The 14287-nt window shown below is 40.9% G+C and overlaps 2 protein-coding genes and 1 long non-coding RNA gene across 3 annotated transcripts; all 3 read left to right on the forward strand.

Annotated features, from left to right (window-relative positions):
• The first annotated feature begins 3824 nt into the window (after nt 1-3824).
• LOC132038575 (uncharacterized) lies at nt 3825-5778 on the forward strand. The gene is made up of 3 exons (XM_059429228.1): nt 3825-4150; nt 4454-4814; nt 5572-5778. Exons 1-3 carry the CDS (start codon nt 3825-3827, stop codon nt 5776-5778), a joined length of 894 nt encoding a protein of 297 aa, XP_059285211.1.
• Nucleotides 5779-5795: 17 nt separating this feature from the next.
• Nucleotides 5796-6179, forward strand: LOC132038576 (uncharacterized). The gene has a single exon (XM_059429229.1). The coding sequence runs from the start codon at nt 5796-5798 to the stop codon at nt 6177-6179; it is 384 nt and encodes a 127-aa protein (XP_059285212.1).
• Nucleotides 6180-6616: 437 nt separating this feature from the next.
• Nucleotides 6617-7863, forward strand: LOC132036852 (uncharacterized). Its single transcript, XR_009409690.1, has 2 exons — nt 6617-7012; nt 7640-7863. It is a non-coding gene; the product is annotated as an uncharacterized LOC132036852 (long non-coding RNA).
• The last annotated feature ends 6424 nt before the right edge of the window (nt 7864-14287 follow it).

Here is a 14287-nt window from a genome sequence, read left to right on the forward strand (position 1 = left end):
AACACATTGACCGTAGGGCGTTTTCGTCCTTTAAAATTTGACTTTAATCGTCTAAGCCTCTAAAAATATAGAGGTGGTTTACCCAAAGGGTTTTGACGATTCTAAATCCGTTTTTGTGTAGTTTGAGGCAATCCGAAGACTTGAGAACGCATTTTTGATTTATTGGGAAGTGTGCTTGAATCAGAATTTGTGGGGCGAGACTTTAAACTTCGGGTACTTGCTTTTCAAAATCCATTTTAAAAATATGTTTTCTCTGCCTGGTCCATGTGTTGGGGCGAGCGGTGTGCCTGGAAGAATCAGTGGTCCTTAAGGCCAACCGCATATAATTTATTTTCAAATAATCCAAAACTCTCTTTATAAATTGTTTTGTGATGTGATATAGTTGTGAGCCATGATATTGGGGAATTGTGTATGCTTCCCTTAGCATTGTGTATGCTTCTTGATTATATCGGGGGCATCGTGTATTCTTACCTTAGCATTGTGTATGCTTCTTGATGATATTGGGCATTATGTATGCTTCGACATATTTGGCACATTGTGTATGCCGTGGATTCATAGTGTTGACTAATTCTTTAACTGCCACTTATGATGGTTTGTAGTGTAAATTATGTTGAGATATATAATATATTTGATAAACGAGTGGTTTGGACCTTGGTTGCTATTATATAATGATATATTCATGTGCATAATATTTTTGTGCTTGCTCGTGTGTTTGTATTTTCTAACACTCGTTCCGAAGTATTTTGAAGTGGCGGGTCGAGGATTCATCAAGGGTTATATTTATGTATAACTCACTCCTTACCCGCATGTCCATGCGTATACCGTCGTTGAGAACGAGGTATTTTGGTAATTGAAGACTTCGTGAGTGGATGCAGTCATTGGCGAGCCACCGCATTCGTGGAGGAGACCATTTCACTTTATCTAGTTTATTTATAGTTATTTCTTTTTATTTTGGGTTTACATGCCCGACACTCAAACTCATGTAACTCTGTTAGATGCTCCATGGTCTTAGTGTGAGATTCTTTTTATCTTAGCGTTGGTTGGTTTTCATAAATCGATTATGGATTTGGTTGGCGACTATTTCGCATTTTTATCATTAATAACGTTGTTGGACCTGCACTTATTTTCTTTTAGTGCTTTTGTAAATGATTAAGAGTATGATATATGGTTCGCCTGTGGGGTGGTGTTTGTCGGGTGCCAATCACGTCTAGCGGTATTTTGGGACGTGACAAAGTTGGTATCAGAGCCTAGGCTTTAAGTCCCGGGTCATGGAGCAATGTTTAGTAGAGTCTTGTTCATGGGTATGTAGGCGCCTATACTTATGACCTTGAGGCTACCTTATATCTAGGAAGTTTTCCTTTCTTTCATTCCTCGTTCGTGCGTGAGTTGAATTAAGTCTAACCTTGAAATATTTATTTCGATGGCTAAGAAACGCGCGTCTTCATCTCAAACGTGGTGCGACGCAGTGCTACCCGCGGTGGTAGACAAGCTAGTGCTCATCGACTAGAGCTCGGACCAGGACTCCGTGCCACTCCTCGGACCGAAGTCGTGAATGGGGTCCCCGAGTTACGTCGAGCAAGTGCGGGGAACAAGTAGTTCATAATACTCCACCAAGCACCGCCGCTCCCTACTATTGCTATGCCCGCGGATTGCAGACCAGATTATTGAATGTGTTGAGGCATTAGCGCCTAATCATAAGGGAATTCCAGGTCCTCGAGGAGCTACTTGACAAGCACAAGCTCAAGTTCACCGAATGTTGCGACTAATCGGACACCTCGATTGGCCCTCAACAAAGTTGTCCCGTCCGGTAGGCAATCTAAGGAGTTTAAGAATTTCATAGATCTTAAGCCACCGAGTTTGACGCTTCACCAACTTCTATTGAACCTCGAAGTCATTGATCGTCATGGAAACGATATTGACTACGTTGGGCAAAGGAGACTCGTGGTGTGGAATTTGCCACTTTCTGTATTCTCGTGGGTCCAGAGTGTCGGATTTCGATTCGCAGCGGTAGACAAGCATGGTTACCACCTATTACTTGGTCAAAATTTTTAGCACCGTTTAAGGACGGGTTTATTCCATTAAGCAAGCAAGATGACATGAGAGACGTCGGTTCAATGATGCATGGCAGGAACTATGACCGTTACGAATACGAGGCCAAGTTTACGCATTTATCCGGTATGTACCTTATTTTGGCAGAGGATCCGAGAGAGAAGGTGAGACGATTTGTGGATGGACTTGAGCATCGCTATCGTGGTCCCGTGGTACGAGATGTGTGATATGGTACCTATTCGTATGTAGTTGACACATCGTTTCCGTTACGAGTCCTATCTAGAAATGGACAAAGTTGAGCGTGAAAGCAAAAATCCACGTAACACGGGTGGGTTTTAGTGGTGCTCCATCCGGGGCAAGAGTGGTTTTTATCGTGGGCCCGGATCTACCGCCGACGAATTAAAGGTGGGCCTAGCGGTTATTCCGCTAGACATGCGCAATAGCAGATGCGAGAAAGGGTAATAGCTCATATCCGGTTGTGTTATCATCCGAGGTGTTCTAACCGTGGTAGAAATCGAGTGGTCGTTACTTTGGGGCGACGGGCTTGTTTTACTTGTGGCGAAAAGGGGCATATTGCTAAATCGTTCTAAAGGAAATTTCGGTGCTAGCCGAGCTACTACACAGCCGCGGTAACTACTACAACATATGGTCGATTCAGCCGGCCAGGACCGGCGCACGTGGTGCTCGTAGGCTGGGATGACGGGGTGCACAAAGTTGCTCGGGAGGGGCGGACCACCGAGATTCTTTGCTATGACCGGACAGATGTCGAGGCATCTAATGCAAGAGTCACGGGTATTATTACCGTTGGCTCTCATGGTGCATATGCTTTATTGATCCCGATTCTACGTATTCGTACGTATCTCCTTCTTTTGCTATATTCTTAGAACGGGGAGTCGAGTCTATTAATGTGCCATATGTGGTAGAAACCCCAGTGGGGGAGAGTATATTAGTTGATAGAGTTTATAGAGATTGTGTGATATCTGTTCAGGGCAAGGACAACGTAGTTGATCTATGTGTGTTACCGATGTCCGCTTTCGATATGATTATGGGCATGGATTGGTTGGCATCATGTTAAGCATCGGTTGATTGCTATGATAAGCTTATACGTTTTAAATTTCCTGGAGAACCTTTAGTGTGGAAAGGCATGACTCCTGTGACTCAAGAAAAAATAATATCTTATGTAAAGGCACGCCGAATGATTAATCATGGGTGTTTGGGTTTTATTGCCACCGTTCATGATACTCGAGCGCAGAATATTACTATTGATAGTGTTCCCGTTGTTCGCGAATTTGCGGATGTTTTCTGAAGATTTACCCGGCCTACCCCCGATGAGAGAAATCGAGTTCAGCATTGATTTAGTTCCAGGGACCCAACCTATCTCTATTCCTCCATATCGTATGGCTCCAGCTGATTTGAGAGAACTGAAGGCTCAACTCCAAGAGCTACTTGATAAGGGGTTTATTAGGCCTAGTGTATCGCCTTGGGGTGCACCTATGTTATTTGTGAAGAAGAAATATGGCACGATGAGAATGTGCATTGACTACAGGCAACTGAACAAGGCGACTATTAAGAATAAATATCCATTGCCTCGTATTGAGGATTTGTTTGATCAGCTGCAGGGTGCTACTCTTTTTTCCAAAATCGACTTGAGATCAGGTCATCATCAGCTATGAATCAAGACTGAGGACATCTCCAAGACAGCTTTTTGGACAAGATATAGGCACTTCGAATTTTTGGTGATGTCATTCGGGCTGACTAATGCCCCCGCAACATTTATGGACCTCATGAACACGGTATTCAAGCCATACTTAGACCATTTTGTGATTGTGTTCATTGATGATATTTTGGTCTACTCTCGGAGTGAGGCTGAGCATGGACAACACCTGAGAATTGTGCTACAGACACTTAAGGAACGAAAGCTTTATGCCAAGATCTCAAAATGTGAGTTCTGGTTGAGCACAGTTTCCTTTTTAGGACACGTGGCGTCCCGAGATGGGATTCAAGTTGATCCAAAGAAAATTAAAGTAGTTCGAGATTGGCCTCAACCCACTACTCCCACAGAGATACGCAGTTTCATGGGACTAGTTGGATATTACAGAATGTTTGTGGAGGGTTTCTCGAAGATAGGCACGCTCCAATGACACGTTTAACTCGAGAAAGGTGTGGTATTCCGGTGGTCGGATGAATGTTCGAAAGCTTTCGAAATTAAAGACGCATTGACTACGGCTCCAATTTTGACCTTACCACCTGCGAATTGCAGGTGGTTTCACCATTTATTGTGATGCATCTCGAGGCGGGTTGGGTGGTGTCTTGATGCGTAATGGTAAAGTGGTAGCTTATGCGTCTCGGCCGACTAAAGAAACATGAGAAGAATTATCCAACTCATGATTTAGAATTGTCACAGTTGTATTTGCGCTCAAGATACGCGTCACTATCTTTATGGTGAGCGGTGTGAAATCTATCTTGATCACAAGAGTTTGCAATACATATTCAAGCAAAGAGATCTGAATTTGAGACAGCGACGGTGGTTAGAGTTACTTAAAGATTATGATCTTACTATTTTGTATTATCCTGGTAAGGCGAATGTGGTGGCAGACGCCTTGAGTAGAAAGTCTATGGGAAGCTTGGACCGATTTACTGCTGAAGAACGACCTATGGCTAAGGATATTCGAGGGCATTTGCCAACCGCGGGAGTTCGGATTGATCATACAAGATACGGGGTGTTACTTGCAGTTATGGTGGCACAATCATCCTTAGTGGGGCAGGTCAAGGCTTGCCAATATGAAGATCCCCGTCTTGCTAGATAGCGAGATCGAGTACAAAATGGGGGCGTTAAGTCATTCTCTATTGATGGCGAAGGCGTGTTACGTTGTCATGGTAGACTGTGTATTCCTATGGTAGGTGATGTAAAGCAACTGATCCTTGAAGAGGCTCATAGCTCGCGATACTCCATCCACCCAGGTGCTACGAAGATGTACCAAGACTTGCGTGGATTATTTTGGTGGAAAGGTATGAAGGCTGATATTTTTAAACATGTGACAAGTTGCTTAAATTGTCAACAGGTCAAATATGAACATCAAAAACCCGGCGGAGTAATGCAAAACTTGATTATCCCAGAGTGGAAGTGGGAAAGGATTACGATGGATTTCGTAGTTGGTTTGCCGAATACTTTCGAGAAACATGACTCGGTACAAGTGAATGTGGATAGACTCACCAAATCTGCTCATTTTATACTAGTTCGGGTTACTCATACCGCAGAGCAGTTAGCAAATAATTACCTCCGTGAGATAGTACGACTTCATTGTGTGCCTATTTCTATAATATCTGATGGAGGTGCACAATTTACTGTTGAGTTTTGGAAGTTTTTTTAGAAGTCGTTGGGTTCACAAGTCGAGTTGAGTACAGCTTTTCATCCACAAACTGATGGATAGTCTGAGCGAGTTATTCAGATTTTAGAGGACATGCTTAGATCTTGCGCGATTGATTTTGGTGGTCAATGGGACGATCGCCTTGCCTTTGTAGGTTGCTTATAATAACAGCTACCAATCGAGTCTACAGATGGCGCCGTTTGAGGCTCTATATGGTCGCAGGTGTCGTTCACCTGTTGGATGGTTCGAACCGGGCGAAGCACAACTATTAGGTCCAGATTTGGTGCAGCAAGCCTTGGAAAAAGTTGCATTGATACGAGAACGGCTTCAGACAGCACAAAGCAGACAAAGTCCTATATAGATAAGAAAGTACGTGATATGGAGTTCATGAAAGGGGAAAAAGTCTTTCTAAATGTATCCCCTATGAAAGGAGTTATGAGATTCGGTCGGAAAGGTAAGTTAAGTCCTAGGTACATTAGTCCTTATGAGATTTTGGATCGAATTGGGTTGGTGGCATATAGACTTGCTTTACCTCCGAGATTGTCTGCTGTTCATCCTGTATTTCACGTATCTATGCTAAGACGATATGTTGGTGATGATAGCCATAAGATTCAACCAGAGGCTGTGCAGCTCGATGAAAATTTGACTTATGAGGAGGGTCCGATATATATTCTTGATAGGCAAATGCGACAATTGAGGTCGAAGAAGGTAGCTTCAGTCAAAGTGTTATGGCGTAATCATCCAACCGAGGAGGCTACTTAGGAGTCTGAGACGGATATGCGAGATAAATATCCTCATTTATTTGACGCGACAGGTATGATCTAGATCCGTTCGAGGACGAACGTCATTTTAAGTGGTGGAGAATGTAATAACCCATATATTTTTTAAGCTTAGTTGGTAATTTAAATAAAGAAGGAAATAAAAAGAAAAAAAAAATAGAAAAGAAGTAATTAGTGGGCCAAGCCCAAAAAGGAAAAGGAAAAAAAAAAAAAAAGACTTTAATAAGTCTGATGGCTAACGCGAAACACTACAATCTGAAGGAACCAAAAAAAAAAAAAAAAAAGGACGAGCAAACAGTGGGAGAGAAAACCAACAGGGGAAAAAAAAAAAAGAGGAAAGGGAGAAAAAGAGAAGAAAGGAGAGGAGAAAAATAAGAACTTTCACCCCAAATCATCAAGGTAATTACTCTAGTCCTTTATTTAAGTTTATTACATAATTATGGGTAAATTTTTATAATGAAACCATGGGGATATTTTGAAGAATTGATAAAGTTCAGCCCTAGGGTTCTTCAACCTAAATCATTGATTTGGAAGGGCAAATAGTGTCGGATTTTAAACTTCTATATATCGTTGGAATCCTCTCGTTAAGGCCTTCCCGAAAACCGATGTCTTGTCGGGTTTTGAACACATTGACCAGAGGGCGTTTTCGTCCTTTAAAATTTAACTTTAACCGTGTAAGCATCTAAAAATATAGAAGTGGTTTACCCTAAGGGTTTTGACCATTCTAAATCCATTTTTGTGTAGTTTGACGCAATCCGGAGACTCGAGAATGCAGTTTTGATTTATTGGGAAGTGTGCTTGAATTGTGAATTTGAGGTAAGTGAGACTTTAAGCTTTGGGTACTTGCTTTTCAAAATACGTTTTAAAAATATGTTTCCTCTGCTTGGTCCATGTGTTGGGACGAGCGTGTACTTGGTAGAATCGGTGGTCCTTAACTCCAACCGCATATACTTTATTTTCAAATAATCCAAAACTCTCTTTATAAATTGTTTTGTGATGTGATATAGTCGAGCCATGATATTGGGGCATTGTGTATGCTTCCCTTAGCATTGTGTATGCTTCTTGATTATATTAGGGCATTGTGTATGCTTCTTGATGATATTGGGCCATTGTGTATGCTTCCCTTAGCATTGTGTATGCTTCCTGACATATTTGGCACATTGTGTATATTGCCGTGGATTCATAGTGTTGACTAATTCTTTAACTGCCACTTATGACGGTTCGTAGTGTAAATTGTGTTGAGATATATAATATATTTGATAAACAGTGGTTTGGACCTTGGTTGCTATTATATAATGATATATTCATGTGCATAATATTTTTGTGCTTGTTGTATGTTTGTATTTTCTAACACTCGTTCCAGGGGTATTTGAAGTGGCGAGTCGACGATCTTACTGGGTTATATTTATGTATAGCTCACTCCTTACCTGCATGTCCATGCAGATACTGTCGTTGAGAACGAAGCTGGTAATTGAAGACTTCGTGAGTGGATTCTGTTGCCGAGGTGAGCCACCGCATTGTTCGTGGAGGTAGCCATTTCAGCTTTATCTAGTTTATTTCTAGTTATTTCTTTTATTTTGGGTTTACATGCCCGACACTCAAACTCATGTAACTCTGTTAGATGCTCCATGGTCTTAGCGTGGGATGTGGGCTAGAGATTCTTTTTATCTTAGTGTTGGTTGGTTTTCATAAATCGATTATGGTTTGGTTGGCGACTATTTCACATTTTTATCATTAATAACGTTGTTGGACCTGCACTTATTTTCTTTTAGTGCTTTTGTAAATGATTAAGAGTATGATATATGGTTCGCCTGGCGGGTGGTGTTTGCTGGGTGCCAATCACGTCTAGCGGGTATTTTGGGGCGTGACATAGCCATCTCCAAATGCTGAGTCCTGCGTGTTAGTTTTTTGAAAATTTTGATTTTAATTTAGTCATAGCTGAATGGAATTTTGCCATTTTGTTGACATTGAAGTCATCCTCCAATATTATGTTCGCCTCTTCACAAATGCTTGTCCGTCTTCTTTCTTTTCTCCTGTATGTGTGTGTTTTCCGTGTATTTTTTGAAAAAAAGATCTACTCTGGATAATAATCACGATACTTTGACCGGCTCTTTTTCAGTCATTTTCAGATGTTTTCATTGTTCAATGATAACTTCAGTTGGGATCTGGGTCGGGCTATACCGCATTTTTGCGAAAACTACACACCCCAGTCCGGTTGTGGTTTTCGCAAGCAAGATGCTCCTAATGAAAACCATGTTTTCAAGTGCGGGGTCATTTTTGTTTCTTATGACATCCACCACCCCTGAAAATTTGGACTCACATTATTTTCACATAATGCGGTGACTGTCGCAAATACGTGTCGACTGCATCGTTATCCTCATACGAAGCCTGCAATATACTAGTTCGGGACCACATCACTTATAGTAAAAAAATACCCAAATGAAGACTGAACGTCAGAGTGCAGGATCATATTCCTTTTATGATGACTACTAACCTCTGTGTCCAGAATTACAACATTTAGTCAGAATATTTAAGTTAACTACTGCATATTCAAGTGCGGAGCCTTTTCTCATGACTACCACTATCCCTGAACCATGATTACGTTAACTTGAACTAAATTGCAGTAGCGACCGCAAATGTTGATCTAGGAATCACATTCGTATTTCAACGATTATAGACATCAACCTCGAAATTATGCTACCTATTTTTGCTAGATATATATGGATGACGACTCAGCCCTTTCGGCACGTAGTCATTTAATCCATATCGTCATCTTGAGGAATGAAGCTTACCTCGATGACAAGGCTAACACCTTCCTTTTTTTTACTCCGGGAAAGACCCATCGACAGGGTTCACATCTTCCAAAAGGACTAGACTCGATTGTGAATATGGCATTTCAATACCGATATCAACGCATCATCTTAAATTTTTAGATTTTTATGACGTCTAATCAGTCAATGTATCAAGGCAAGCCATGTGACGTCTAGGCCGGGGTCTCAATACCTTGATACAATACTATTTAGTTGAGACCAGACTTCGGTAAATCGTGATTATATCTTTTTGTAATCTTAAAAATTTTCTTTTGTAAAAATCTTCGTGCTCTACAAAACGAACAAACTTGTTAGTGTAAAACAAACTTTATTTAGGGAGGATTTAGTTACCCATTCTCGGATGCTTTTGCTTTATCACATCTCTTTAAGTTTTTGTCTTCGTTTTGCTTCGTCATCATTATTCCCTTTTTGGATGCTTCTCGCTTTTATTACTTTGTCCTTGAATTTTTCGTCTTTGCTTTAGCTTTTGTTGTTTCGCCTTTGGTTTTTTTGCTTTGTTTTCTTCCGCTAGCGCCATTTCCTGTCTCAATCACTGAACAAACAAGTTAGCGAAAAAAAACTCTATTTAAATAGCTTTGTTACCCTTTCCGGTGTTCCTTCGTTGAATTGCAGCTTCTGTTGTTCTTCCTTTGAATTTTGTCTTAAATGCATGGTCCTCTCGGCATTTTGTTTGACTGAATGGCCCTCTTAGCAATTTGAACCAATGGCCCTCTTGGCTGTATGTATCATCTCCTTAGTATGTTTAAACTGCAAAACCTTATCAGTAGATAATGCGGTATAAACGTTCACCTAAGGTGGACAAATTATACGTCCCTTTCTGAGCTAGCCAAACAGCTATACGTCCCTTTCTAAGGTGGACGAGCAAGTATTGTCCCTTTCTAAGGTGGACAAGCAAATATTGTCCCTTTCTAAAGTGGATAAGCAAATATTGTCTTGGTAAAAATAAATTGAGATACCGAGAACCATATGTTTGACATGGTTTATGTCTCATTGTCGATGTGGGTGGCCAAAATGCTCTCCTTTGCTTTCTTTGAAGCCTTTGTTATGTGGCGATCATCTTAATGCCTTTCTGAATTTTGAATTGTATTGTCAAAGTCCGCTCTGATGGCCCTGCCACCCGTACTCAAAGAAAATGATTAGTAGATACGTTGTTGCTTTGCTAGCGACCGTAGTTAAAACAATTCTTAAGAAAGAAACTTGGGCAAAGGGCTAACGGTAAATACGAATCATCGAGCAACTTTTGCTCATTATAGAGGCAGGCCGCGCTTTCCATGCTTTTTCTTTGTGGTGGTCCTTGACGCACTTTGTAGGATCTCTACTTTTCCCGAAGAGTTTGGTATTCCTTTTCAACAAATTGCTCCTATTTGCGGTCAAGGGAAGTCGTTAATGACTTGATGGTGACTTTCTGCAAAACTTGAAGCAAAAAGGCATTAAACTAGTTAAAAGAAACGACAATGTATTCATAAAAGAGAAGAAGAGAATTCAAAGTGTAGCCATTTGGGTTTCGCCATTCGAGAGGCTTTATTTTATTTTTCTTGTCGTTGTTGCGGATTTGATGTCCACTTTCGTTCATCATTTTTGGGCATGTCCTCGATGTTTGACGGCGTTACCTGTAAAACCCTTATACTAAAGTTAGTAAGGTATGACAGATAAAGTTGGATACGAAACTGTTTGACGTGGTGACTCTTGTCTGGTTGATGCCTTTGATAGTATCATGTCGCTTGGCAATGGCGTTATTCTGAGTTTGAAAAATGAAAATTTTGAGGTTTCCTCAAAATTTCTGCCCCAGTGTAGAAGTGTATTCACTAATTCTTAAACTTGCCATACCAAAAGAATTTTTGAGATCCTCTCAAAAATTCTGCCCCAGTTAAAGCTGCGTCGGCGACCTATCATGTCGAGTTTTGAGATCTCCCAAAAAGATCTCAAAATTTCTGCCCTAGTTTCTATCTAGGGATATCTACGATTTTCATTTGGTGCGACCAAACTCAAAAAAAGCCTATGTAATCCCACTTTGGGAATTATGTCATAAACATAATTGGTGGTAATGTTTTTATGATGTCATCTCGAATTTTCGAGACCAGCGTATCATCCTATAACAATCCACTTTAGAGATAGGCAATGTCTACTTAAGAGGTAAGTGTCACGTTTTTAGGGCGGATGACCCTGTTTGTCTCATTTTTAGGGCGAACGACCCTGCTTGTCACATTTTTAGGGCGGACAACCCTGCTTTGTCACGAAGATAAGTTTGTTTCTATTCTACCATTCTCGCGTAGTTATAACCCCTGGATTTTGATTTATAGCTATAACTTTCTTGGTATCGCTTAAGCACGGCTTTCTCGGCGTTCTTCGTAGCCTTCTTGACTTCTTTGTCGTCATCTCAACCCTCGAGGACTATGGTTCTCTGGGTTAGATGGTTGTTTTGCCCTTTTTGCCTCTTTTATGCTGTCTTTATGGCACTATATCTATCTTATAGCCCTTCTTGATGGCATCGCCCTTATGGCGGTTCGTCCATTTGTCGCTTCTTTTGCTTGATTTTGTTTATAGCCCTTTCGGCTCAATTGTGTCACCCTTGTGGCGTTTTGTTCTTTTATAGCCCTTTTGGCTCAATTGACTCGTTTCCTTTAACATTGAGGACGATCACTACTTTGATGCCTCTTAATCTTATGGCAATCACACACTTTAAGAAGATGATTAGTAGCTACGTGGTCGCTTTACCAGTGACTTTAGTCAAGATAATCTAAAAAGGACTTTAGAAAGATATACGAAACCGTTGAGCAATTGCTTGCTTTTGTAGGGGTAGGCCTTGCTCTCTGTCGGCCTTTTCGATCTTCGACCGTACTTTGTAGCCTGATATGGAGCTCCTATTTTTCGGGAAGATTCGGCATTCCTCCTAAGCAAGTTGTCCCGTTTTAGGGTCGATGGGAGTCATTGATGACTTGAAGTTGACTCTGAAATTTTTTAAAGCAAAGTCGTTAAAAGTAGCCTTTAAAAATTGGGAGAAGAGTTAGAGAAGCCGCCGTTCGGCCTGGGCCATGAACTAGGCTTTTGAGATTTTCGGCCGTCTTTGAAGGCTTGATGTTTATTTTTCTTGTTTAGTGATGATTATGCTCGGGCAAGTGACGTTGTTGATCCTTTAGTCTTGATGTGCCAGTCTTTGGCAGTGTTGATGCATGATCCCTATAAGATTCGACTTTATTGTCAGTGGAATCATAGTATTGTTTTGATAAGGATAACGCAAAACGTTAATGACGAAGCTGTCTTGGCTTATGTGGATTGGTGAGGATCCAGCCAGTGTCTCATAATCTTGATTCCCGAGTTCAACTTTGCATAATGTCGTAACCTGCAATATTCTAAGAGCAAGTGTCAGTGGACATAACAAAGTGAAAGGAATCCAATTTGAAGGCTGAGTTAGAAATGAAGCCGTTTTGGCTTATAGAGCTGAGGCGATGGTAGGCTCAATAACGCCTTTGGTTGGACTTGACGTGGACTTGAAGCTCGTTGTTTTGTAGCTTCCTTCTCCCTGTGCTCAAAGAAAATTTCTTTAAAGTAAAAGTGATTGACTCGTGTTGACCTCACCGAGCGTGTCATGCTAGACTGAAGGAAACGGGACTGTGATCCCCGGGATAAGTATTGAGTGAGTCGAAGGCTAAATAACCGATATAGGATGTCACGTAAGGCACATTCCATTTTTTTTTATTTCTATAAAAGGATGAATCGTTCGTTCGAAAGAAGCCACTTGCGTTCTTATTTTGGATTCTCATAAGGGAAGGAGTTGTTCGTTTGATTGGGCAAATCTAATGAATGAAGATATCAGAATTGTCAAACTGTATTGAACCAGTCGCCCGGCTTCCCGGTCCTAGGGCACTTAGTTCAAGATGTTTGCGCTTGAAAATTTGAATAGCTTGGGTTCAAAGACATACCCCAGATCTGCTCGGAGAGTCCATATTTTGAAACAGTGGAAGAATGAAGTTTTTGAAGACTGGATCAAAGACGTACCCCGATTCCTTATCGGGGTTTGTGACTTGAAACAGTGGGAAGACCGCACCCTTAAATAGGATTCCCTACGTATCTTACTAGAACAAGAATCAGGTCTGACGTAGTTCGGAATTCGAAACTGACGTTTTTGTCTTGTCTATCTGAATATACAACATTGATAACTATTGAATAGGGATACATAATAGGGGAACGGGGTATACAGAATACCAGTCTCGCGCAGGGGTAAAAATCCTAAACTAAAAAGTAAAAACCCAAACCCAAGGGCAAAAGGTTCCTATAACGGCATGTACATCCTTCAATTTTTCACATAGTTGGATGCGGGCGGTCTTCCTGTCTGATTCAGGTAGGTCTGAGATACCCAAACTGGTCTATGGTCAGTATGCGCTATATTAGTAACGATTTGGCTTTGCTCTACGCTAATTATTCTAAAGTGGTTATTCAAGCAAATGACACAGATTACCCAAGCGGACAAGGCGGGGTGGGCTCTCTAAGGCTGTGGGATGACCGCATGCCCACTCGACCTTAGAGACCTCCAAAGAATATAGCTAAAAGTTTTTTTGGTGAAGGTATGACCGCAGCTCATCCCGCGTCGTCACCCTTAGAAAAAATGTAAAATAAATGCAAGGAATGGCGGAGTATGCATGCATGAATGACAGCTATATTTTGCGGAAATTTAAACACATAAATAATTTATATCACTTAAAACAATTTATATCATACAAACACACAAATTATTGGAACCCTTATGGTTAGAACCTTAAATTTTTCCCAGCAGAGTCGCCATTTGTAGCGGTTCGATATTTTTTCCGATTCCCATTTGCACTTGCCTCATTTAAAAAGGAAAGTGTCCCGGGGAAGTACGGTTGTCAATCGTACCAGGAAAAAGGAAAAATATACCTTTACGTAATGGTACTCTAAATGGATAATGTTTTAGAGTCGCCACCTAATTTTGATGAAATTAGGAAAACCAATTCGAAAAGGGTTCATTTAAAACGGTTAAATTTTAAAAGAAACCTAATCTAACCAAAGTATGGGTAAGGGTTACGGTGATCCCCTGGGAAAGGTGTTAGCCACCCCGGTATTAAGGATCCGTAAAATACGGTTGACCTACCGGTTCTAATAGTATGCCTTTATAGATATAAATTGCTTGCGATATAAACAGTTTTTGTTTCATATTTCCACAAATAGAAATTAGTCATTCATGCCAAAAACACTCCTTTTCAAGAAACGAAAAATGGTAGAGTTTTGCCCAAAATTGGACGTT

The sequence above is a fragment of the Lycium ferocissimum genome, chromosome 11, assembly GCF_029784015.1.
Source record: "Lycium ferocissimum isolate CSIRO_LF1 chromosome 11, AGI_CSIRO_Lferr_CH_V1, whole genome shotgun sequence".
NCBI classification, from domain to species: Eukaryota; Viridiplantae; Streptophyta; class Magnoliopsida; order Solanales; family Solanaceae; genus Lycium; species Lycium ferocissimum.

What these genes read in the sequence shown, in the direction of transcription:
- LOC132038575 (XM_059429228.1), top strand. Translation starts at nt 3,825, where the DNA reads ATGGACCTCATGAACACGGTATTCAAGCCATACTTAGACCATTTTGTG. An exon ending in CTAGTTGGATATTACAGAAT is followed by an intron (nt 4,151 to 4,453) that starts GTTTGTGGAGGG and finishes GAATTGTCACAG; the next exon opens with TTGTATTTGCGCTCAAGATA. An exon ending in AATCATCCTTAGTGGGGCAG is followed by an intron (nt 4,815 to 5,571) that starts GTCAAGGCTTGC and finishes TTGCCTTTGTAG; the next exon opens with GTTGCTTATAATAACAGCTA.
- LOC132038576 (XM_059429229.1), top strand. Translation starts at nt 5,796, where the DNA reads ATGGAGTTCATGAAAGGGGAAAAAGTCTTTCTAAATGTATCCCCTATG.